The sequence below is a fragment of the Lynx canadensis genome, chromosome A3 (genome assembly GCF_007474595.2).
Source record: "Lynx canadensis isolate LIC74 chromosome A3, mLynCan4.pri.v2, whole genome shotgun sequence".
Taxonomy (NCBI): Eukaryota; Metazoa; Chordata; class Mammalia; order Carnivora; family Felidae; genus Lynx; species Lynx canadensis.
The window spans coordinates 38,386,989-38,410,955 of NC_044305.1; the positions used below are offsets into that span (position 1 = coordinate 38,386,989).

General features: G+C 41.8%; 1 protein-coding gene across 1 annotated transcript in view; it reads left to right on the forward strand.

Annotated features, from left to right (window-relative positions):
- The first annotated feature begins 512 nt into the window (after nucleotides 1-512).
- Nucleotides 513-23,967, forward strand: part of ISM1 (isthmin 1) — a 74,319-nt gene continuing 50,864 nt past the window's right edge. Inside the window, exon 1 of the mRNA XM_030310106.1 lies at nucleotides 513-650. Within this exon, the coding sequence (XP_030165966.1) occupies nucleotides 513-650 (138 nt within the window). The remainder of the gene's footprint in view (nucleotides 651-23,967) is intronic.

Consider the following 23,967-nt stretch of genomic DNA (forward strand, 5'->3'; position numbering starts at 1 on the left):
CTCCTCCTCCTTCTCCTCCTCCTCCTCCTGCTCCCCGCGCTCCTCTGGCGGCCGCTCCCGCTCCAGCTGCGGCGCCGCGGCCACATCTGGGGCGCCCATGTGCGCTCGGGGGCTCGGCTGCGCCTGCCCCGCCGCCGCCCCCGCTACCCCCTGCCCGCAGGGTGGTCCCCGGCCCGGCCCGGGTCCCGGGCAGCCCCCCGTCCCCGCCGCCGCCGCCGGGGAGCGCCGGGGTTTGCTCCGCAGCCGGCTTGGACGCCCCCGGCCCCGCCGTGGCTCCGCCGTGGTGCGGCGGCGGCGGCGGCGGCGGCGGCGGCGGCGGCTCCTGCTCCCCCGGCCCGGCGCGCCCCGCTGAGCCCAGCGCCAGCCCCGCGGGCCCGGGGAGCGGGGGCCCAGCGGGGGCCGAGGCGGGAGCCGCGCTGCCGGGCTCCCGGGCTCCAACTCCGCCTCCCCCGGCGCCGCCGCCGCCGCCGCCGCCCGCCGCGCCGGGTCCTAAAGCCGCGCGCCTCAAGAGGATGGTGCGTCTGGCGGCCGAGCTGTTGCTGCTGCTGGGGCTGCTGCTGCTCACGCTGCACATCACAGTGCTGCGCGGTTCGGGAGCCGCTGACGGGCCGGACGCGGCCGCGGGCAACGCCAGCCGGACGCAGCTGCAGGTGAGTGCGCCGCCAGAGAGGGGCGCGCGTGGCAGCGGGGACCGGGTGGCAGGGTGCTGAGCAAGCGCAGGCTGGATGCGAGGGGGCGGGTCCCCCGCCCCACCAAAGAGCAACGGTCTTGCGGGGACAACCTGTCTTAGGCAGAGACGGAGTGGGGTTGCGTGCCTGGAGACTGAACCCCGTATTGAGGTCTGGCAGATGCTGTCCTCCAGGTTTTTCACAGGTCAGGTACCTGGGGGTGCGAGGCTTGGGATGGGCGGCTTGGTATGTGTTTCTTTTGGGGTGCTGACAGTCTTTGATTGCCCTTTAGTGGCTGAGTAATGTTACTCTGGGGGGTGAGGGGAACGGCAGGAGACTCTTAACTATAGGGTAATACCCCCAAACTGGGTTTGGGAGAAAGAACCCCAGGGAGTCTGCCCCTTCAGAAAGCATCGCCAAGGGTCGGGAAATAATGTCCCGGAGGAAAATGGACAGACATCCTGTTTTCCCGCGCGGTCCAAGTGCCTCCCACGTCCCTCCCCAGCCTTACGGAGGGCGCGGAGTCAAGCCACCTGTCGTGCTTGGGGCCCGAGTCACCTGGGGCTTTTAAAAATATAGTAAAGACTTTCAGCGTTCTGCCCCTCTTGTGGGTCGCTTTAGGAATGAGATTCTGAGCATCCGTTGCGCTCCAAGGCTGGAGAGGGGGTCGCCTTTGGGGAGAAGTGAGGGGGCTCCAGACACAAGGTTAATTATGTTTTCCGAATAAAGGATTGCTCAGGTATAGATTTCTTGTCACTGCCCTGGAAAGCGTTTTTCCTTGAGTGTTACAACTGTCAACTTGGAGCATGGGTAGAAGTCAGCAAGGATTTTCCCAGGAAGCCTCGGTAATTTTCTGCCTCCTAAAATCTCTTCCTCAAACCAGCTCTTTTAAACTCTTTGCTCTGCAGTGTGGAGATAAGTAGTATTTATTGTTCCCAAAGGACTTTACAACCATTGCCCCTGCTAATGTACTTTTTAATGTAATTTTTGTGAAAAAAAATTGTTAGAGAATTCACTTAAATATTTCTGTAGTGCTTGCTATGTGCCTTGTGCCACTGTATTAAGTGCTTTACAGAATTTCATTGATTTAATGAGGTACTATACTGTTAATATGCCCCCTTTACAAATGCAAAAACTAAGGCACAGAGAGATTAGGAAACTAGCCAATTTTCATGCATTCCAAACTCTTGATTACTTATACCAAGTTTTCTCTCTGCCAGGATGTTATAGACTAAAGCAAGGTGATCCTTGCGCACAAATACAAAACCAGGAATGGAAAAGAATACACCCAGAGCCTACAGTTCTTTTAAATTTGGGACATTTCTGGGGCGCCTGGGTAGCTCATTCTGGGTTGGTCGACCAACTTCAGCTGAGATCATGATCTCTCAGTTTGTGAGTTCAAGCCCAGCATAGGGCTCTGTGCTGACAGCTTGGAGCCTGGAGCCTGCTTCAGATTCTGTGTATCCCTCTCTCTCTGCCCCTCCCTTACATTCTCTCTCTCTCTCTCTCTCTTTCTCTGTCTCTCTCTCGAAAAAAATACCCATTAAAAAGAAATTTTAATTTGGGGCATCTCTGAAGATGTTCTAAATTTGTGGGGCCTGCCCGTCTTCTGTGGGCAAACAGGTACAATGACAGACTTACCGGATTCCTTTGGGGAAACGGAAGACACTCCCATTCTGTAGATGGTGCGACACCCACCAGTCTACGACTGCCGGCATAATTCTTAATATCTTCAAGATTTCTGGAAGTCATATTTTATACATGATGCTTTCTTTCCTCATGGACTCATGAAAAGCTATAAAAATGATGTTCTATGGAAAAGTAAATTTGGCAGATTTCTTTATGAGGTGTTTGCTATCATTAGAATAACCTGGGGTTGGCCTTTTCTGCCTGAACAGTAAGGTAATGAGAGAAGCAGCTGGTGGAAGTGGCAGCTGCAAAGGGGAAGTGGATTAAATTCTCAAAGGGGCCTTTGGCTGAAGAAGTTCCCCAAGAGGGCAAAAGAAATGGGGGATTTAGAAGGAGTAATGCTCCTAGGAGTATCTTGGGTCCCAAGCAGCTGCTAATCCACCAGCTTCAGCTTATCTTGCAATAGTGTTTGATTATTCTGTCCACTCAATGCACTTATCCAGGCAGAATGATGAGTTTAACAGTTTGGTTCATAATTTTACTCTCTTTTGTAATTTGTTATTATAAAAGTTTTATATTCTTCCTGACTAAAGTTATTTCTCTGGCTCTCCAAAGATCTTACCATTCAAATGGAGAGAGAGAGAATATGTCCCACCAAGTGAGGAGGTCTGCAAAAAACATTTAGGTTATTGTTTTCAGCCCAGGACACTGAATTCACTAGTAGCAGGTGTATTTAAAAACAAAACTGCAGACACTATATTCTTTCTGTTTACTGGACATGTGTAACCCATCTCAAAATCCTTTTAAATGTGTTGGTTCTGTGATATTTTAAGCTGCTAAATTCATTCTTTGTAACCAGGAAGTTAATCAGTCCCTAGACTACATGATTGTTCTTGTTATTTCTGCTTAAAATATTCTAAAATATGAGGTTGGAGTGAGAAATAAACATGGTTCGTTTATTTACCCAAACTGTAATATCTTTGGGGTCATTTAAGAAGAGATACTCCCTTATTTAAGATCTGGTTGTTTTGACATTATTAAGGACACCCAATAAAATAGTAGTAAGAATAACAACAATCATGACTAAGATTTCTCAAGTGTCTTTTATGTGTCAGGCACTGTCCTTAGCAGTTTACATATATCAACAAAAGTCTTGTGAATCAGGCACTATCATTATTCTTGATTCAACTAAAAGAACTGAGGTTAGGTAACTTGTCCAAGGTTGCCCACGTAGAAGCACTGTATTTCAAGTGGCTCATGAAACCAATGATGTTAGTCGTCACACCATTTTGAATATTTAAAAATATCTGATAAGAAATTGTCTGGTTGTCTGCAACAGCTGCATAAAAATGTACAGAAACATTAACTTTTTTCACTTTTGAATGAAATCTAAGCTCTTCATTGAAATAAGTGTCTCATGTTCAGAGACGCAGACTAGTTCTTTGAGGTCTTTAATAATAGTCAGAAAACAATGATATATAATAAAAGTCTGGAAGATAGAACATCCCAAAATATAGAATCCCCAGGCAATAATAACAACTATTATTATATTTCTTTTATTTGAAATTCACATGACTACCTCTCTACTGAATCTCAGTCAGATTTAAAACCATAAATTTCTACAGATTTTAATAGGAAAGTTAGAATTTATTAAGACAGTGAGATATAAGCAAGTATTATAAACCATCAAATTGATTATTTTTACAATGCCATTAAAGCAACCCAAACTCTGAAATGTAACTTAGTGTCTTTGTTCTCTATCTCCTAACTACTGTCTTTATGAGCTCTTTCTCCCTTTATCACTCTACTTGCCTTCAGTAAAACAACTTAGCTTCTGGTACTGAAGAGGTCATCAGAGCCATTTATAGCAGTAGAAGCAAGAGCAACATTTATTTGTATTTAATACAAGTACGTTTCCTACATTGATTCTGTGGGATTGACAGAGAATTTGAGTCTTTGTATACTCATTTTATAGATGAGGAAACTGAGGCCTGGAGAGATTTGAGTAACTTGCCCAAGGCCACACAGCTGTGATGGGGACAGGGCCGAGCTTCAGAACCAGGCAGGCTGATACTGGAGCCCAAGTTCTTGTTCCTATTCAGCAGAAAGACTCCCAGCTCTGATTCAAGTCAACAGCCATTGCATTTCTTGTTTCATGGCTTGCCTTCCCATTATCCAGACAGGCTGGTGGCTCTTCTCCCTGGAATTCTTTATAAATTATGGATGACTGTCCCACTTAGCTGTTACTACATAACAAACTACCCCAATATTTAGTGGCTAGAAACAACCATTATTTCATTAGCTCATCAAGAAAACTTGCTCCAGGCTCAGCTGGGTGGTTCTTCTGCTGATCTCACCTGGAATTACTCATGTGACTCTAGCCTAGTGTTGGCTTGACATGAGCTTGATAGTCCAGGATGACCTCACTCGTATGTCTGATGGTTGATGCTGGCTGTCACCTAGGCTCTGTCTCCACAGAGTCTTTCATCTTCAAGGAACCTAGCCCACAGAGCCTGACGTGGTGGACTTAGAGCAGCAAGAGAGTAAAAGCAGAAGTTGCAAAGCCTCTTGAAGAACTTGTACAACTTCAGCTACATTCTATGAGCCAAATAAATCACTGGGCCAGCTCAGAGTCTAGGGCACAGGGAATAGACTCCTCTGGATTGGAGGACCAGAAAAGTAATATTGCAAAGGAGCGTGTGTATAGCAATGGGAGAAATTACTGTGGCTATGTTTGCAAATATCTACCATATTCATTTTTTGTCTCATATGCTTTGTAAATGTTTAGACCAATCTTGCACTCACCCTTTAATATTGTTTATGCTGCCTTTGGTCATGAAAAACTTTCTACTTTATTTATTTTTTGTAATGTCTTATTTATTTTTGAGAGAGAGAGAAACAGAGCATGAATCGGGGAGGGGAGAGGGAGAGAGAGAGGGAGACACAGAATCTGAAGCAGGCTCTGAGCTGTCAGCACAGAGCCCAGCGCAGGGCCCAAACTCACAAACCATGAGATCATGACCTGAGCAAAAGTCTGATGCTTAACTCACTGAGCCACCCAGGTGCCCCAAAAAACTTTCTGTTGTGAATGTAATCAACTCTGAATCCTTTTATGATTTTCGGTTGTCTTGCTTTACTTACAAAAAGGTTCCTCAAATAAAGATTGTCAGAATCTTTAAATATATTTTGTTCTAACAGTTTTATAGTTCCTTATTGTTGTTGGCTGCTGTTGTTTAGAACAACAGTCTGCTTTGAAGTTATTTGTGGGTTTAAGGTTTAAGATGAAGATACAAACTTTGGTTTTTGTCCAAGTGAATAGCCACTTGTCCTATCATACCTAGGTTTGTTTCCTATTGTGGATAGGGTTTTATTTTTTGTTGTTATATTCTCCAATTTGTTAGTTCTAGAATATAGGAAAGTTATAGAAATATATGCTTACAGTTTTCTTGGTGCGAGCATGAAAGCTAGCAGTATCCATTTCAATAGTGTATCATTAGAGTTCCATGGGATGAGGTTAAAATCTTCATTTTTTTTTCACTTTAGCACTTTAAATAATAATCATCTCTTTCTTATGAGGTTGTTAGAATTCATTCATAAGTGCTTTTAGGCTTGGTACCTCTTTGCTTGAGATTACTGATTATCATTCCATGTTAATCCATGGCTAGTAGTCTATTCAGATAATATAAATTTTCTTGAGTCAATTTTGATAAATTATGTTTTCCCAGAAAATTATATATTTTTATAAACTGATAAATTACACTTTATCACTATAAAGTTTATACATAGTACAAGCATATTTTGCAAATATTTCATAACTGTATATTCTTTATGTTTTATGATGCACACTCTTGGATCTCTTTATAAAACCTATCAGATCAAGATTGTTGATTATATTTTGAAAACGCTCCAACTTGATTTATTTACTGTCCACTATTTTACTGATTTCTCAAGAAAATTAATTTCACTTTTATCCTACTGTTGTTGATTTTTCTGTCTCTCATTATCCCATTAATTTTTGCTTTACTTGTCTCGAATCCATGGTGTTGGGACATAAAAATAACCTTTTTTGGTGGTTATATTTTATCAAGATGAAATTCCTTATTTATCATTTTATTGACTTTTGTCTTGAATACTTTTTTGTCTGATATTAATGTTGCAACTCTTGTTTTATTTATTTTTCTTTTGAGATTTGTCGAATGTCCTTTTCCAACCTTTACTTTAAAACATTGTCTAACTTTTTTTTTAATTTAAATAGCTCTCTTATTAATAACTGATAGCTCAATTTTCTGTTTCCATGCAACACATCAATGAATTTAACTCATTTATATTTGTTGTGATTACTGATAGATTTGAAGATATTTTTCCCATTTTGTGTAGTATTTTCAAATTTCCACAATTTTTTCCATTTTGCCTCTTACTCTCCAATTTATCTGTGTAACCTTTGGCAAGAGACTTAGCCTTTATATTAATTTCCTCATCTGTAAATTATATATATAATACTATTTCCTGGTGCTGTTTTAAAAATTAAAACACTGAATGCATACTAAGTAATTTATCAGAGCTTAGCACTTAAACATTCAATAAGTACTTAAATACTATTTACTTTGTTCATTTTTCCTCAAGTATTGAAAGTGTTCTATTGCTGTTATTCTCAACATTTTAACAGATTTGAACTTACACTTTTTATCAGTGCTGAGAATCAATCCATATTTATAACCTAAAGCCTCCAAAAACAAGATTCTGATATTCTGTTTCTCTCTGTGTCCTGTGTATCTCTCAGCTTTTAATCATATTATCTGAATATTTAGGCTAAATTATTCTTCTTTCTATTTCTTTTTTCTTCTTTCTTTCTTTCTTTCTTTCTTTCTTTCTTTCTTTCTTTCTTTCTTTCTTCCTTTCTTTCTTTTTCATTATAACTCTTAGGAATAATTTCTTAGCAGTTTCATTTATGTTTCTAATAATTATCTAGACATAACTATAAAATTTACTTATTTCTTTACTGGCTGTTGCTGCTACTTGAATCTCATATTTTCATCTTTTATTTTGTTGGAAAACATTCTCAAAAAGTTATTTTAGGAAGGTTTTATCAAAGGCTAAACTCTCTGAGATCCTAAATTTTTTAACATATCTTTATTTGGTTCTCACATTTACATGCTAATTTGGTAGTTGGCCATGTTCCATATTGTTTCCCCTCAGAATTTTGAAGATAAAATCCAATTTTATTACATCAGCTCATGTTTCATTCAAAATCGGATGCTATGTCTTTGTAGCTGGCTATTTTTTTAAACTAGAAGCTTTTAGGATTTTTCACTTTATTCATAATGTTCAGAAATGTCATCATGTTGTGTTTAGATTTAAGACTTTAGTAGTTTGTTCTGGTTGGCACTCAGTGGACCCTTTAAATCTGAAGCCCCAAGTTTGTCTTCGTTGTGAGAACATTTCTTGAGTAATCTCCTTGCTTATCCACTCTTTAATCAGTTTCCTGTCCTCACCTTTTTCTAACTTCTATATCCTTGCCTCTTCTCTTTTCCCTCCTTCTTCTCCCCTCCTCTCCTTTTCCTCTTCCTTTTTACTCTCTTTTTTCTCTCTCTTAGAATTTTTTAAGTTTTTAAAAGTAATGAATAATTTACATACAATAAAATAATCTTAAAAGTTCAGTTCCATTTTTGACGATTGTATATGCCCATGTAGCCACCATCAAAATTAGGATATAGAATGTCTACATCATCCCAGAAAGCCTTCTTGTGAATCTTTATTGGCAGTTCATTCCTCCCAGAGGCAACCAGTGTCTGACTCCTCTCATCACAATTAGTTTGCCTGTTCCAGATCTTCATGTAGATGGCATCACAGGTGTGCAATTTTGTGTGTGTGTCTCTGGCTTCTTTTGCTCAACATGTTTTTGGGATTTTTTTTGTATTGGTGTGTGTATCAGTAGATTTCTCTTTTTTATTGGTGAGTTGTATTCCATTGTATAACTATATCATAATTTATTTCTCTATCCCCCCCATTGGTAAACATTTTGATCATTTCCCATGCGTTAGATATATTTTTTTAAAAGACCATGGTAACATTCTTGTACAGGCCTTTCTGTGAACATATATTTTCATGTCACGTGAGTAAATACCTAGTAGTACAACTGACACAGCTTCTATTCTTGATATTATTATAAGAATTCCTCTAAAGAAACTCACTTTTTCTCAACTCCTTTAGTGTTTCACTTTCAGTTGGATACAATTTATTTCATGTCAACTAGAAATCATTCCTTCTTCTGTAGGCGAAACTTCTCTGCTTTACACGTCTGTTCTGGATTTATTTACTTATTTGTATTTCAGCTGCCTTTTCAGTAGAATTTGGAGAGGGAAAAGAAGTAAATGAAAATGCCTGATCTGCCACCTTGAACTGAAACACTATAATTTTATTTCTTAATTTAATTTTCCTGTATACAAACCAAAAGGAAGTTTTATTGTTTGTGTAGCCCCTTTGTTCTTTCTTTGCCAGCCATATTCTAAAAGGCATTGATCTTTGAGTCTTGATCATTGATCTTTGAAGTCATGAGAACTATCCATTCAGTAAAGAAGAATCTATTTTTGGTTTTAAAGCTTCCAAAGGAAAGAATCCCACCATATTCTGTGTCTTTTAAAAACCCTCAGTGTCACAATATTTTCCCTCTGATGTGTCCTTTGAATCTTTTATGCTACATCTTTATTTCATGTTTGCCTTTTTTCCCCACTATTCATTAACTTTTCAAAAACCATCTCATGTAGGATTTGAAGTCTATTATTTAATAGTTTCTCTGTCTTCTCCAGATTTGATTATCTCAATCTTTTTTTCAACTTGTTTGCATTGGTCTTATTTTATAGCATTTTAATGGTTTCTGTGGTCCTCTCATTTCTCTTTCATCTTCTGAGAACATCTTCTGCAAACCTTGGCTCAGGATTTTTTAATCTATAAAAAAAAAAAAAAAGATGGTGATGAAGCTTCTGTCTTCAGTGACAGCTAGGGTATCCCTCTGTATTCATTTCCTAAAGGACAGAAGATTCTTCAGAGGATGAGTTAGGGGTGTCATTTTAATGCCCAGATTATATGCAGTGAGTTTATGAAGTAATGGAGGAGTATGCTATTAAGAAACAGATCTCATTTTGTATTTTATTTAAATCTTTTCTGTGCTCCACTTCAGTAAGAACTTCATAAGAAGCCATGAACATAAAAGATAAAATTTAATTTCCTTCTTTCTGTGGCTGATGAGTCCATATTTTAGATGAAATACAATGCTAATAAAGTCAATATGCTAGTGGCCAGTGTTCCTCTTGGGACTAAACACTCACTGCCCACTGTGGTCATTGTCTTGATAACATAACTTTATGGCTTCTCCCTTCTCTGCCTTCTTTCCTTTTCCCCTACCAAAGCTTTCTGGGATCATCTCCCAAATATACTACTTGCTCTTTGTCTCAGAGTTTCCTTGTGGGAGAACCCAAACTAAATGAAGCACTACTCACACATTAGGCATGGGGATAGTGACCACTTTTCTAGATAGTGATGGTATAGGAAAGCTATGGGGCAGAGTTTCCATGAGGCACCTGCTGCTTCTTGCCATCATTAACAAGGTTGAGGCCTGTTAGTCTCAGAAAGGTACATGCTATGGGCAGCAACAGAATCAGGCCATGCTATGCCCTCCCAGAGCAGCTGGGAACAGAGGGAATTCCAAAATTGTAGGAATGGGAAAGATCAGGCCTGGGCAAACCCTCAAATTGCTGGTGTATAAAGAGATAACTGGTCTTTTCTCTCCTGAGAGCCTGATTCTGTGCTTGTGTGCTATTTTAGGTAGGAGAGTGAGCAACAATAGAAAGTCCTCATAGATATATGGGATTGTCATCTAATGCCTTAAAAAGGCAGAGGCCCAGATGCCTTGATAAATGTAGCTTCATCAACTCCCCAAGCATTGACCGGCATGTGTCACTGAAAAGTTGTTTCTGTAAACTGAGTAGATATAAAAACAGTGGATTAATTACTCCTTCTTCCTCTTGGTCTGACCCATGCACACTTTAGTAAACCAAGTCATCTTGCATAGAGCACTGTCTGGGACTGATATACCTCTGTAACAGAGCAGTACCCCTTTACCCCCTGGCAGAGACAGTGCTGCAGGGCCTGTCTTCAAGTTTGGGACCCTGGGCTGCCAGACTCACAGTTTGGGGCGCTCCAATCCCCAGATGTTCACATAAGTGACCTGGAAAAAGGAAGGTAGTCTGTGAATGCAATAGGCCACTTCCTGCCAGACACCACATCTCTATTTTCAAAAATAACGAGATGTGGTTAGAATCTATATGATGGATCCAGGGAAGCTGGAAATGATGCCATAAGCCCCCCAGGTGTTAACTTACTCCCAAAGGCATCTAGATAGAATATCCATGCCCATGCCAATGAAACAAATGAAAAACATGCCTTGGCTCCCAACTGCCTCTTGGAGATAGCAGTGGAAAGAAGATAGAGGGAAAAGTGGCAGTTGTGTTATTATTTTTAAAAACAGAGCTTTATTGAGGTGTAATTGACATAAAGGGAACCATGCATATTTAAAGTGAACAATCCAGTGGGCTTTGACACCTGTCAAGCCAGCACTGCTATCAAGATAATGAATAAATCTATCATCTCCGAAAGTTTCTTTGTGCTCCTTTGTGATTCTTCCTTCATTCTCCAGCAATCTCCGGGCCACTGAGCTGCCTTCTGTCACTATAGCTTTTGCATTTCCTAGATTTTTATGTAACTAACATCATACAGAATTTACAGTACAACAAGCTTCTTTGCTCACCATAATGACTTTGAGAATCATCCATGTTTTATGTATAAAGTGTTTGATCCTTTTTATTGCCAATTAGTATTGCACTGTATGCATACAACATGCTTATCCACTCATCCATTGAAGCACATTTAGGCTGTTTCCAATTTGGGCCTATTAAAATAAAGATGCTATGAATATTCAGGTATAAGTCTTTGCATGGACATATGCTTTCATTTCTCCTGTGTGAATACTTAGCAGAATGGTTGGGTCATACGATAGGTGTATGTTTAGCTTAATTAGGAAATTGTGGCAATCTTTTTAAGGCACTCACATAACATGTTTGGGATCTGTAACGATCCACGGATGCCACTGGAAAACTTCAGAGAATTTGGACGTTGAGTCTCAGGAAGAGATCCTCTTACAGTTAAACCATTTGTAGACTGTGTTCTGCAATATACAACTGATTCTCGAACAATGCAGTCAAAAATCCACGTATAACTTTGACTCCCCATAAACTTAACATCCAATAGGCTACTGTTGACCAGAAGCCTTACTGATAACATAAACAGTTGCTTAACACATATTTTGTATGTTATACATATTATATACTGTATTCTTATAATCAAGCTAGAGAAAAGAAAATGTTATTAAGCAAATCATAAGGAAGAGAAAATACATTTACAGAACTATACTGTATTTATCAACAAAACCAATAAGAATCCACATAAGTGGACTCATGCAATTCAGACCCCTGTTGTTCAAGACTCAATTGTATTATGAAAAATGGAAGGAAGAAGAGAAGAGATTGTCTTCTTGCAGAGAATTCTCCTATTTTTCCAGGATGCCCAAAGTATGGAAATTTCATGGGGCTCAATTCTCCAGGTGACGGTGGTAGAGGGAAAGTTAGGTGCTGGACAGAAAAACAGGTTGGAAAGGTGTCCCAGCAGAAGACTCAGTTTCCTCCATAAGCTTCTGTCCATCACTCCCCTCATCTTCTTGTCCCAGGCCTTCCCTGACTAGAGTTTAAGAAAACCAGAAATAGACTTGGTATCTCTTGCCTGGGGACTCAGTTACATTGTGACTTAGAAATCTGGTATTGGTTATGACCCCCAAATGAATTGGACGCCAGTTTTTTTTTTTTTAACATTTATTTATTTTTGAGACAGAGAGAGACCATGGACAGGGGAGGGTCAGAGAAAGATGGAGACACAGAATCTGAAACAGGCTCCAGGCTCTGAGCCATCAGCACAGAGCCCGACGCGGGGCTCGAACCCACGGACCGCGAGATCATGACCTGAGCCGAAGTCGGATGCTTAACCGACTGAGCCACCCAGGCGCCCCGAATTGGACGCCAGTTTTATTGCCATGAACCTTCAAATTCCAGGAAGTAGAAAGGGCAAAAAGTAAAAAAGGGGAGATCTCATTAGGTGATTCTAATCCTTAGCCCATGAAATGGGTTGAGGAAATGTTAATATGAGCTGATCTCCTGGCTACGCCAGACATTATGAGTGCACAGTATTATAAACCCACCCAGAATTCTCACTGGAGGGCAGGGACTGTCCTTCCCTTACCCATCTGCTGCCTCGATGTTCACCAGGTGCAGCTGTGGCTCGGAGACACAGATGAGAAGCTTGGGGTGACTTCTCTGCCTTTGCACCCAGAGTGCATTCTGTGGAACAGCAACGGCATCTCCTGGGATCTTAGAATCTCAGGCCTCATCCAGAACAACTGAGTCAGGATCTACATTTTATAAGGGCCCCAGACTCATCATATATATGCATGTCACAGTTTAAGAAGCACCATTCAAGATGCGTATCTTACAAGTCGCAAGTCCCAGAAAACACTCAATACAGGTCAGGTATTATTCATTTATTGCCCAATTATGCTGCACGACCAAGTACCCTCAAACTCAGTGGCTGTAACAATAAGCATGTATTCTCATGCTGATGGGTCTGCAGATCATCTGGGGTTCAGTAGATCTAGGCAGGCTAAGTTGCAACCTGTGGGCTGGGTCTGGGTTTCTTCCATGTGTCTCCCATACTTCTGCAACCAGTGAGCTACCTGCCACGTGTTCCTCTCATGATGATCAAATGCACAGAAAGGCAGAGGCAACGGGCACTCTTAAGGCTTTGCTTGGGCCACACTATCCCTTCAGCACAAACTAGTCACCAGGCCCGACAGGGTGGCAAAAGGCATGGGCTTTGGATTTGTTTCAAGTTCACTTGTGCTTCTCACTAACATGTGTACCCTTAGGCAAAAGTCTCACATTTCTCTCTGCTTCTGTGTCCTGTTCAGTAAAATGGGATAACAGTAATAGATAAATCACTGGGAACTTATAATGTTGCAAGGACCAACCACCCTTGATGTATAGGAATGGTTTAACTCATGGGTATGATAGAGCTGTGTGACCTTGGGCAAGTCACTTCAACTCTCTGCATTTCATTTTCTTCACCTAAGAATAGACATCCTAATGGGATAATTCTAATTTGTGAACTTCATCTTCAAAACTGATAACGATGATGCAAAAGCTAACACTGAGCATTTACTCTATGCCAGACACTGCTGTAAAGACGTTAGGTGTATTTACACCTTTAACTCAAAATAGCCCAATGGGGATTATCTCCATTTTGCAGCTGAAGAAACTGAGGCAAAGCAATATGAGGAAACCAAGGTTTGACATCTGATTGCTCAGAGCACCTCATGTGGAGGGAAAGATACCACAGAACTGCTGTAGTCCAGGCTTGGCTCCATGTGGCTGACACATTCTGCCTCACGCCAATCAGTGATGCTTCTAAAAAGGCTATTCTTGGCTTCTGCTCCCATGTGGGGAAAGGAAAAGAAAGAGCAGGGGCAGCTTGAGAGAAGAGACTGGGAAAGCAGCTGTCCTCCTGGTTAAACAGCAGCCCCCTCCCCATGCTACCCACCATGCGGAAGCAGATGCTGGATGGATGTGATGAGCACTTCTGGTGGGACCCAGCCATCACCTAGGGCTGTGGTGTGGAGCAGCCCAGCCTGACTCTGAGCCAGCATCAGGCTGAGGGGAAGCGTGAGGCCGGAAGGACCCTGCCTCTGAGAAACTAGAGGTAGAAAAGGCTGTGGATTTCTCTGCCAACACAGGATTCCACCCACCAAAGGTTGTTTGTTAGTCAAGAAATGCACGTCGATCTCTGTGTGTCTTCGTTCTGAATGCCCTCCCTTGTGCGGTCTCACTGCTTAAAATTCATGTGCTCCATGGCAGGGATGGAACTGTGCCCGCAAATATGTTATTCATCACTCACAAACCTTAACAATTTAAGCCTGCAACCACTTCCCTGATGAAGGGGGACACCCTTTCCTACCTTCCTTTCTCAGACATAACAGAAGAGAAACAGGACAAGCTTTGGGGGCAGAAGCCTGAGGAACTCTCTGAGCTGTATATTCTGCTTTCTTAATGACTGTTGCTGGCCAGAAGGATAACTTCCTTGTGGCTAATCCAATTTTCCCTTTCTTCAATGTGTCACAAAGTCCATTTTCTCAAGGTCTTCTGAGGAACAAGTAGTCAGCTTTTTAAAATGTTTCCCATAGGTGAGAGTAGTATCATATTTCCGTTTTTATTTATGGCACTACATTGCTAATATCTAGTCAGCCACTCTGGTTCCAGACCTTTTTCAGTTATTCTTGCCAAGTTCCTGACTGCCCTAAATCCCCAGTGTATTTTATCTTCTGTTTTGTTTTTGTTTTGGTAGGCTGTGTCTTATACTTCAGGTATGTTCTGCATACCTATTTCTTCTCCCTTTGCACCCCAGATGTTGAGTTGGAACCAGTCTCATTTCAGCTATCTTAATAGCTTATTAATTTGCCAATTGTCACAGAATTGAGCACTGACTAGGTAGATAGCTAGATAGAAAGGAAAAAATAATTTTAAAAAATATATGACCACTGAAAATATGAAATCACTGTAATATGCTGCCCGAAAGAAAAAATGAGAAAAAAAAAACCCAAATCTGAAGAGATCCAAGTGTTGGCAAGAAGGTGGAGCACCTGTAGGGAATGTGAACTGGTATGAACACTTTGGAAAATTGGTTTCCAAGCTATTAAAATAATATAAATGTACCCTCTGACCCAGCAATCCCATCCTGGAAATATACCCAACAGAAATGTGCACTCCAAGCCCTGAAAAAGAATGCTCAGAGCAACACTATTTAAATAGCCCCAAACTGGAAACAGCGAAATGCCCGTCAACAGTAGAACAGATAATCAGTAAGTACACACACAGATAGCGAACAACTAGTCACAACATGTACAACTTCACAAATGTAATGTTGACTGAAAGAAGCCAGGCACAAAGGAGTACATGGATGATTCTGTTTATATAAAATAACCAGGAAGAACTAGAAGAGAGAACACTGGTCGCCCTTGTCAAGGAAGTGACTAGAAGGGAGCATAAAGGGGCTGTCTGGGGCACTGGTAGTAATGTTCTGTTTCTTGATGTGAGTGTGGACTACACAGATGCATTCAGTTTATGAAATCTCACTGGGCTGTATAGTTATATATGTGCATTTTCCATATGTGTATCAGACTTCAATTAAAAATACTGTAAAAAATGCAGTGGGCAGGGTGGACGGTACAGAAGAGATGGCCATTTTTCACTGGGAAAGGCAACCCACAAGCCCTGGAGCCCACTCTCTTTGCTCCCTGATGTGTACTACCCTGCAGACTGGTCTTCAAATTGTAATGAATGTGGACTAGTTTCGGTGTTATGAGGATCCTCCTCTGCCTCCATGGCCCAGTGCTATTGTTATGACATCAAAGACCAACTGCTGACTAAGATACAGTCCATATGAAAAGAATGACCAGCAAATTTACTGCTTGACTTCATTCCCTTTAAATGGAACTGGCCCCGTGGTCCTCTTTCAAAGCTCAATTGTAGACATATATCTTCTTTATAGGACACCGTGTACAATAAAGAGAAGCAATAATTTAAAACTTAAAAAAAAAAAAGAATACCTTTGAGAGCGCTGTGAGGTGAGCATTCCATCACTGTGGTTACATGTGCCCAAACACTCCTAAAAGTCTAGCCGTTGGTCTGACAGCCTTCTATTCAACATGGTGACTTTTTTTGGACCAATTGAGTTATATTTTTATGCTCCCACCCTTTCCCTAGGCTTTGCAAGTTCTTGGGAAAGTCCTTGATGAGGGGTGATCTACTTCAAGCCACCTCACTGAAGTCAGGCAGCATGGCAAAGTCTGTATCCCAGTACTCATTAACTTATTTGGAGTTGCCCTTTGTGGAGTACACATTTTTTTAAGGACTGAGCCCAAACTAAGCCTGGATCAGTTCTGTGCAGTCCCTTAATACCAACATGGACAGCATTCCTTCACACAGCTTTAAGTGTGGAAGTCTCAGGGAGTTATTAGCACTTATGGATACTGAGTGACAAAAGAATGGAGTTGTTTTATGACTGTGAGAAAAGTAAGAACCTCATTCCCTTTCTAACAGGGAATAAGGTTCTGCAGCATGCAAGTAAAATTCCTTACAACGTATAGGCTGTCCCTGGCGTAACTTGGGATCTGGCCCAGCTTGTGGAGGAAGAGGCTTCTGCAGTCAAAATTTACCAGCCTGCTCAAAACCAAACAATCCAGAACAATCCTTTCAGTATGCAATCATGTATTACAGTGGTGCATTGGCCCACAGGGGATAAAACATTTCAAGAGTTGCCAAGTCATCCTGGCCCAAGGCTTCCCCTCCTGTTTAATCCATTACTCTTGAACAGGTTCAGCATACCATACTTTGCTGGAAAAAGGCTAACTGCTGAGAAGATCCTTTCCTTTGTGTTCCCCTCACTGGCACCTTCAGGAAGGCACACCTATCGTGTGAAACAGCTACAGTTTTCCTGTTGAGGGTTTGATGGAAGCAAAGCAATTCATAAGACACCTATGAAATGAGATAAATCTCACTTAAAATGGGAATAAGTATCCAATGGAAGAAACTGGAAATATTTGAAGAGGCCATGGAATCCCAAGGAGAGTAACTCTAACTGCTGAGCAGCAGGTGGAAATAATGAGTCTGGCTCTTCTGAAGGCACCTGCGGCAGACAGCTTTTCTGTTCCAAGTTCTCACTGCTGGCCTCCTTGCCCTGAGGTGCGGTCCAGTGTGGTCCCCATGCCTGATGGTGGTTCCTTCACTGCTTCTTCTCCAAGGTCTGGCCCGATGCTAAGCTATGAGATAACCCAAAAATGAATGTCAGTGTCCTTGGCCCTAAATTTGTTCATAAATGGGGAAAGGGGAGGAAGAAGAGAAGGCAAGTGGGCCTGACCAGAACCAGAGAACTCAGTTACAGAATGGCAGGGTCCTTTTGGAAGGGAAGAATTCTGTGCCATGGACCCAAGAAGAGCACCATTTCTACCTTCCTAATGTGAGTGAAGGACAGGGATGTGAGCACAGGGGAAAACTAAGAGACACAATCACAGCCTTAAAGAGCAACCCTCTAAGGAGGCTGCATCTTTTCTCTGGGCCCCTGAATGCTTGTTGCTCCAAGATTGCTCAAATCATTAACTCAATTTACTTTACTTAGAAGGCCCCTGTATGTTTCTACTATTCTTTGGGTCGGAGTTCTTCACACCATTTCGGATGCGGCGTAAATGGAAGTGCTGTGGAAACTTGCCAGTGAGATGGAGCTTGCCAAAGTGGCAGGGGCTGTCTGTAGACCACACAGACTCTTTTTAAAAGAAAAACTCAGCACCCGCAAAATCCCAGATGTTCAGCCTGAAGCAACATCAGGGAGCCATCTGTGGGCTCCCCCTTGAGACTCAAGGACAGGTGGATGCTGTCAGGAGAATTGCTATGGCTGTGCCCTGGAAGGTTCTTGGTCCTAACAATCTAAGTGAAGCGCTTCTTGTGCCATCAAGATACGGGGGCATATGACAGGTGTATGCCAGGGTCACAGCATGTGGTTGCAGGCATGGTCACTGCCCTGCTCACTCGGTTGAACCAGGGCTTCATCTAAGCTCTGTGCTACCCCCCACAACCATGATGAGGTGCTCTACTTAAAAGGCAGGTTGCAGACACTCACCAAACACTAGAATTTTGTTGTCGGCAAGACCCCTGGAAAACTAAGTCCCAACCTCTCATTTCTTGCATGAGGAATCCAAAACCCAGAGAAATGAAAGAACTTCCTCAAGACTATACTACTCATTCCAGGTTGACCAACTCATAGGCCAGTCCTCTTTCAGGAAGCCACACAACCTCCCATTTCTGGACATCTTTAAGAGAACTGGAGCATATGTACATCTAAAATGCCCAGGCTCTGATATTATAGTTACTGTTAGGTTGTTATGAGAGCTGAAAGGAAATTCAATGAACATGAATTGTAGCTTTATTTCAGATACCAGGTTGCAGTCAGGTAAAGGACATAATGTACATAGAAGTATAGAGCATAACCTGACTATACAGTAAGCATCCCATTATTCCATTCATTCATTTAGCACTTACATATTGAGTGTCTCCTATATGCAGGCATTGTGCTAGACACTGGAGATTCAACAGAGTTCGAGCTTATGCTCTGGAAGGGGAGATTGAGAAGAATTAATTCATAAGTAAAGTAATAGATGTAAAGTAGATGGTAATAGGTGCTTAGCAGTAATAGTAATAGATGGTAAAGTAATAGATGGTAAAGTAGATGGTAATAAGTGCCAGCAGGACATGAACAGGGAGCAAAGATAGGGAATACCTGCGGGTACCTACTAAAAGAGTGTGGCCAAGGAAGGACTTGGTGGAAGAGTGACACTGAAGCCTGGAGCTGAAGAATAAGACAGGGCTATCTTTGCAAAGAACTAGGAGGAGAGCAGTTCAGGCAATGTAATCCCACACACCAAAACCTTGAGGTGGGAAACTTTGACTTGACTAAGGGACAGAAAAAAGACTGGAGAAAGGGAGTAAGTATAAGGGAAAAAGTGATTTTAGAATTTGTAGAAGAGGGTGGAGCCTTGTAGGTCATGATAAAAGATATAGCTGTGCTTCTGAGATCAGCAAGGAAGGAGTCATTAAAGAGATTTTGGATGATGGCTCTGTCTGGTTTGTGGAGAATGGGTTGGAGAGGTGCGGACATGTTAGGAGGTTTTGTAATAAAATAATCCAGGCAAGAGATGAAGGGACGTGGACTAACATGTGAAGAAGTGGATGGATGCAAGACACCGTTCTGACACAGAGCCAACAGGATGTGCTAATGGGTCATATTTCAGAGTTGAAAAACTGAGGAGTCAAAGATAACTTCCAGTTTTATGGGGGGGGGGGCATACATATCAGTGGATCTATATCGAATGTATAGAATTTGAGATGCCTGTGGGACATCCAAGTGAAGATGATGAGCAGAGAAGTGGTCAAATAGACTGGGAACCGAGACTGAGATGTCCTACCAAGTGATAGGAGGAGAACCAAGAGTTGTGTCATGGACAACAAGGGAGGAGAATGCCTTAAGGAAAGAGTTATTTTGAATGCTGCTGTGAGAGCAAAGATGAAGACAGAGAAGTGCCCATTCAACTGGGCATCATGGCCATTGTTGAAAGCCTTGATGAGAGCAGTTTAAGAAGAATGGGAATAGATACCAGCCTCTACTGGGTAAAGTAGCAAAGGCGGGTGAAGAAGAAGAAACAGAATCTAGGGGCACCTGGGTGGCTCAGTCAGTTGAGTGTCCAACTCTTGATTTCAGCTCAGGTTATGATCCCCCAGGGTCATGGGATTAAGCCCTGAGGGTGGAGCCTGCTTAAGATTCATTCATTCATTCATTCATTCTCTCTCTCTCTCTCTCTCTTTCTCTCTCTCCCGTCCCTCTTCCCCACTCATGTACTCTCTCTCTCTCTCTCTCTAAAGTAACATAAAAAATAAAAATAAAAAAACAGCATCTATAATTAAGTCTTAGGGAAGCTTTGCCATGAAGGGGAACCATGTAGACTTGGGGTTAAGGGACGGTATTTTGTTCATTTGGGTTTTTCTTAACATTTTATTTTATTTTTAATTTATTTTGAGAGAGAGAGAGAGAGAAGAGAGGGGGAGAGGGAGTGAGCACAAGCAAGGGAGGGGAAGAGAGAGAGGGAGACACAGAATCAGAAGCAGGCTCCAGGCTCTGAGCTGTCAGCACAGAGCCCGACACGGAGCTCGAACTCACGAACTGTGAGATCATGATCTGAGCCAAAGTTGGACGCTCTGGTTCATTTGTTTTAAGATCAGAGATACCAGGGCATCACTGATGCTGAGACTGAGCCAGTAAAAAGGGGAAAATGAATGGTGACAGATTGAGAGGGAAGGGCTGAGGGGTAAATTGATCAAGAAAGCAAGAATCTATGTATGGGAATTGACCTTTGATAGAAGCAGGGATGATTGTTCCATGCAATAGTTGAAAAGAAGAAGAAGATGAACTATGCAGTTAGGAGTGTAGATATAGTGTGAGTATATGAGAGTTAACCATATAACTCTCATGGATGAGGAAAGCTCCTGTTCCTTCAATGGAATATGCAGTGAGGTCAGTGAGGAAGAGTAGGGGATTTGGAGAGAGTAGATATGAAATAGTCATCTTGGATACCAGAGAAGGCAAAATTGTGAGGGAAGGGCCGTCAATTTTGGAACAGTGCTGAATACTTGTTTGAGGTTTGAGAACATGGGAAACAGACCAGGTTTTAAAGTTGAGCTATTGTGGGGTGCCTGGGTGGCTCAGTCCGTTAAGTGTCTAACTTCAGCTCAGGTCATGATCTCACAGCTCGTGGGTTCAAGCCCTACATTGGCTCTGTGCTGACAGCTCAGAGCCTGGAGTCTGCTTCAGATTCTGTGTCTCCCTCTCTCTCTGCCCCTCCCTGCTTGTGCTCTGTCTCTGTCTCTGTCTCTCTCTCAAAACTAAATAAATATTAATAAATTTTTAAAAAATAAAGTTGAGCTATTGTATTTTTCCCATCATCCATGTGCTTGGCTACTAACATAGATAGGGAAGTTGGATAATTGGATTCAACCAGAACTGAGGTTTTGCCCATGAAATAGAGGGAGAGGAGGCCAGGAGAGTCATGGGGAGTTACAAAGAAATGGTTTTATATATATATATATATATATATATATATATATATATATATACACACACACACACAACCATGTGCTAAGTAAGAAAGAAAATAAAATAGAAAGCTGAAGGGCGGTGAGAAAATGGTAGAAGACTAGGGATCTCAGTGAGTTTAAAACTAGGGAAATGAGCTAACAGGATGGGAAGTACCTTTGTGTAGAAGATATGCTGATGGAAGGTCTTGGGCAGAGGGTGGCTGAGATACAGTGGAGAAAAAGGTTGTTGGTGGTGAGAGATCAAGGGGCTAGGAGGGCCATCTGTATGGATGTTGAAGTTACTAAATAGGACAACAGATGAGATTGGTGAAGAAGACTGAGCCAGAAGTTTACATTTTCAATAAATGAGGAAGAATGATCACAATAGCAACTAGAACAGCCATCATCCTGAAAGGAGCAGAGTTTGTTTATGTGTTTTTGGTTTTGTTTTTCAGGAAGAAGGGGAAAGAAATGGTCAGAAAGCAGGTATGGGGACCAGGAAGACATAGGAGGAGGTTGAAGGAAAAGTCAAGAAGCTGACAATGAGAGGAGATAGTTTATCATGGAGTGAAAGTCTTACAAGGGTTTCAGAGGGTGGAGGGGGACAGGTTGAGTTCAATTAGGAAATGTTTAAAGCTGTATGGGATGGAGAGCATATGGTCATGGGAGATCGCTCAGTGGAAGCTAAAGAAACCATAATGGGAATGGTCTTGAGCTTCTCTTGACACCCTTTTCTTAATGGCATGGTGGCCTCTGGGCTCTTGTTTCTGTGATTATTTGGTTTGATGTAAAGGCATTAGATGAGGGATGGGGTTACTTAGGTCTCACAAGGTGGGGTTGGCAGCGATAGCTTGAGATCCTTTAGTGTTCAGTGTGGTATTGGTTAAGCTGGTAGTTATACAGAACTCACCTGATTCTATCTACCTGGTTTTATCAAACACCTATATAGCACTTACTATGAGCCAAGCACTTTTCTAAGCATGTGATGAATGTTAATTTATTCAATCCTCAAAACAACACCATGAACAGGCACTATTATTAACTCTGTTTTACACTATACAGTTAAATAACTTGTCCAAGTCACACAATTAGTAGAGGTAGAGGCAGGATTTGAACCCTGGCTGCCTGGATCCCAGAGTCCATACTTTCAGTCTCTATGACCACTATGCCCCACAGTAGGTTCAGGCAAAATTTCCTTTTTAATTGTCAGAAAGAGCTCTTGCCTTGAAAATCAGACCATGAGTTTGAATCCCTACTCTGCCACCAACCAGCTGTGGTCCTGGACACAACATTCAACTTCTATCCTCTTCAGCTTTCTTAGTGGCCGGTTCCATGCAGTCATTCAGGGACTCAGACTGATGGAGGCACTATGTCTCCTTAATAGTCCCAGCTTAGAAATTACACACATCACTTCTGTTCATATCAGTCATACCTTGATACAAGGTGGCTGGGAAATTCATTCCCTGGCGGCCTCCACTTTGGAGCAAGTGTACATATTTTTGGTGGACAGCTAGCCATCTCTGCCTTATTACTCAATGTGCCTTAGGCTTTGAGACTCTGTGTGTGCACTTCTGTGTACACTTGAGCCTGTGCTCTCAGCTTCATGTCTTCTTCCTGCCTCACCTTTGGGTTTGTCTCATTGCCTGACCAATAATTGACCATTAATTACCATGCAGTCCATGACTTCTCAGAATATAAGACATGTAGTCAAGAAAAAACTTAGTCCTTGCCCAGCACCAAAACCTAAGGAAGAAATTAAGCGTGCCCCAAATTTCAAGCCACAGCCATCACCTCTAAGCATTTAATTGCGTTGTGAATATTTATCCAGATACTAATCAGCAAAAGATAGTTTAAGTAGAAGTTGCTATAACCCATTTAATTGGGAATACAGTTGGATTGAATTCACAGTATTTCTGCAGTTAGAGTAGCAGGTGCAGTTTCCCCAAAATAGTTAGATGTTTGAAAGGAAGATGGACGTATTTTCTCAATTATCCAGATTATTTGTTTGCTTTAGTGGAATGGAGATAAGTCTCAATGCTCATGGAATTTTCAGAAGGGAATACTCATCTATTTACCACAGCTTCCATGGAGGAGGGGTTGATCCACCTGCAGGTGAGAGACAGAGCCCATTAGCAGTTCAGAAAGGTCACACTCATGGACAAACCCAAACTGTACTTTGCTGTCTTCCCCTTCACTCTCAGACAAGCGTGGTAAACTCATGCAGAAAGAAAATATGCCTCAACCTTGTACTAAATGCAAGCTCATTTTCTTAGAATGAAGTCTATATGAGCAGGAGAGCTGATCCAGAACAGCTCATCTCTGACTGGTTTGCAGGTGGCAGTCTCTCACCACAGTGATGACTACAGGTCTCACCTAGGTGTCAAGCTCAAGTTCAGAGGCTCTGTTTCCCACTACTGTGGAAGATGGAGGATGTCATTATGAGGGGAAAAAAGCCTTAGCTAATAAAAACAGAATGTGGTTACCTCCTTAGACATTGTATGTCCTTATGTCCTGCAAGCTATGTGGTAAGGCAGTTTTCTTGACTACAAGAAGACCAGCAAAAAGAATTTAATTACAAGTAATCGCATTCCATGTAAAAACATATTTAAAAGGTTTAACATGAAAGTTTATTCCATAGTTCACAGGCATGATATTAGCTTTGCTACATACTGCTGTAATTCAAACGCAAATGAAGAGAGAATATAATTTCTTAAAAATCCCTTGGCCAAGTTTTTTTGTTAACTATCATTCAAGTATTTTGGTGCCACAAATGCATTGGTGGGGTGATGCATTTTATATTGAGAGAATACATTCCCCTTACCAGGCTCCTAAAACCAAAC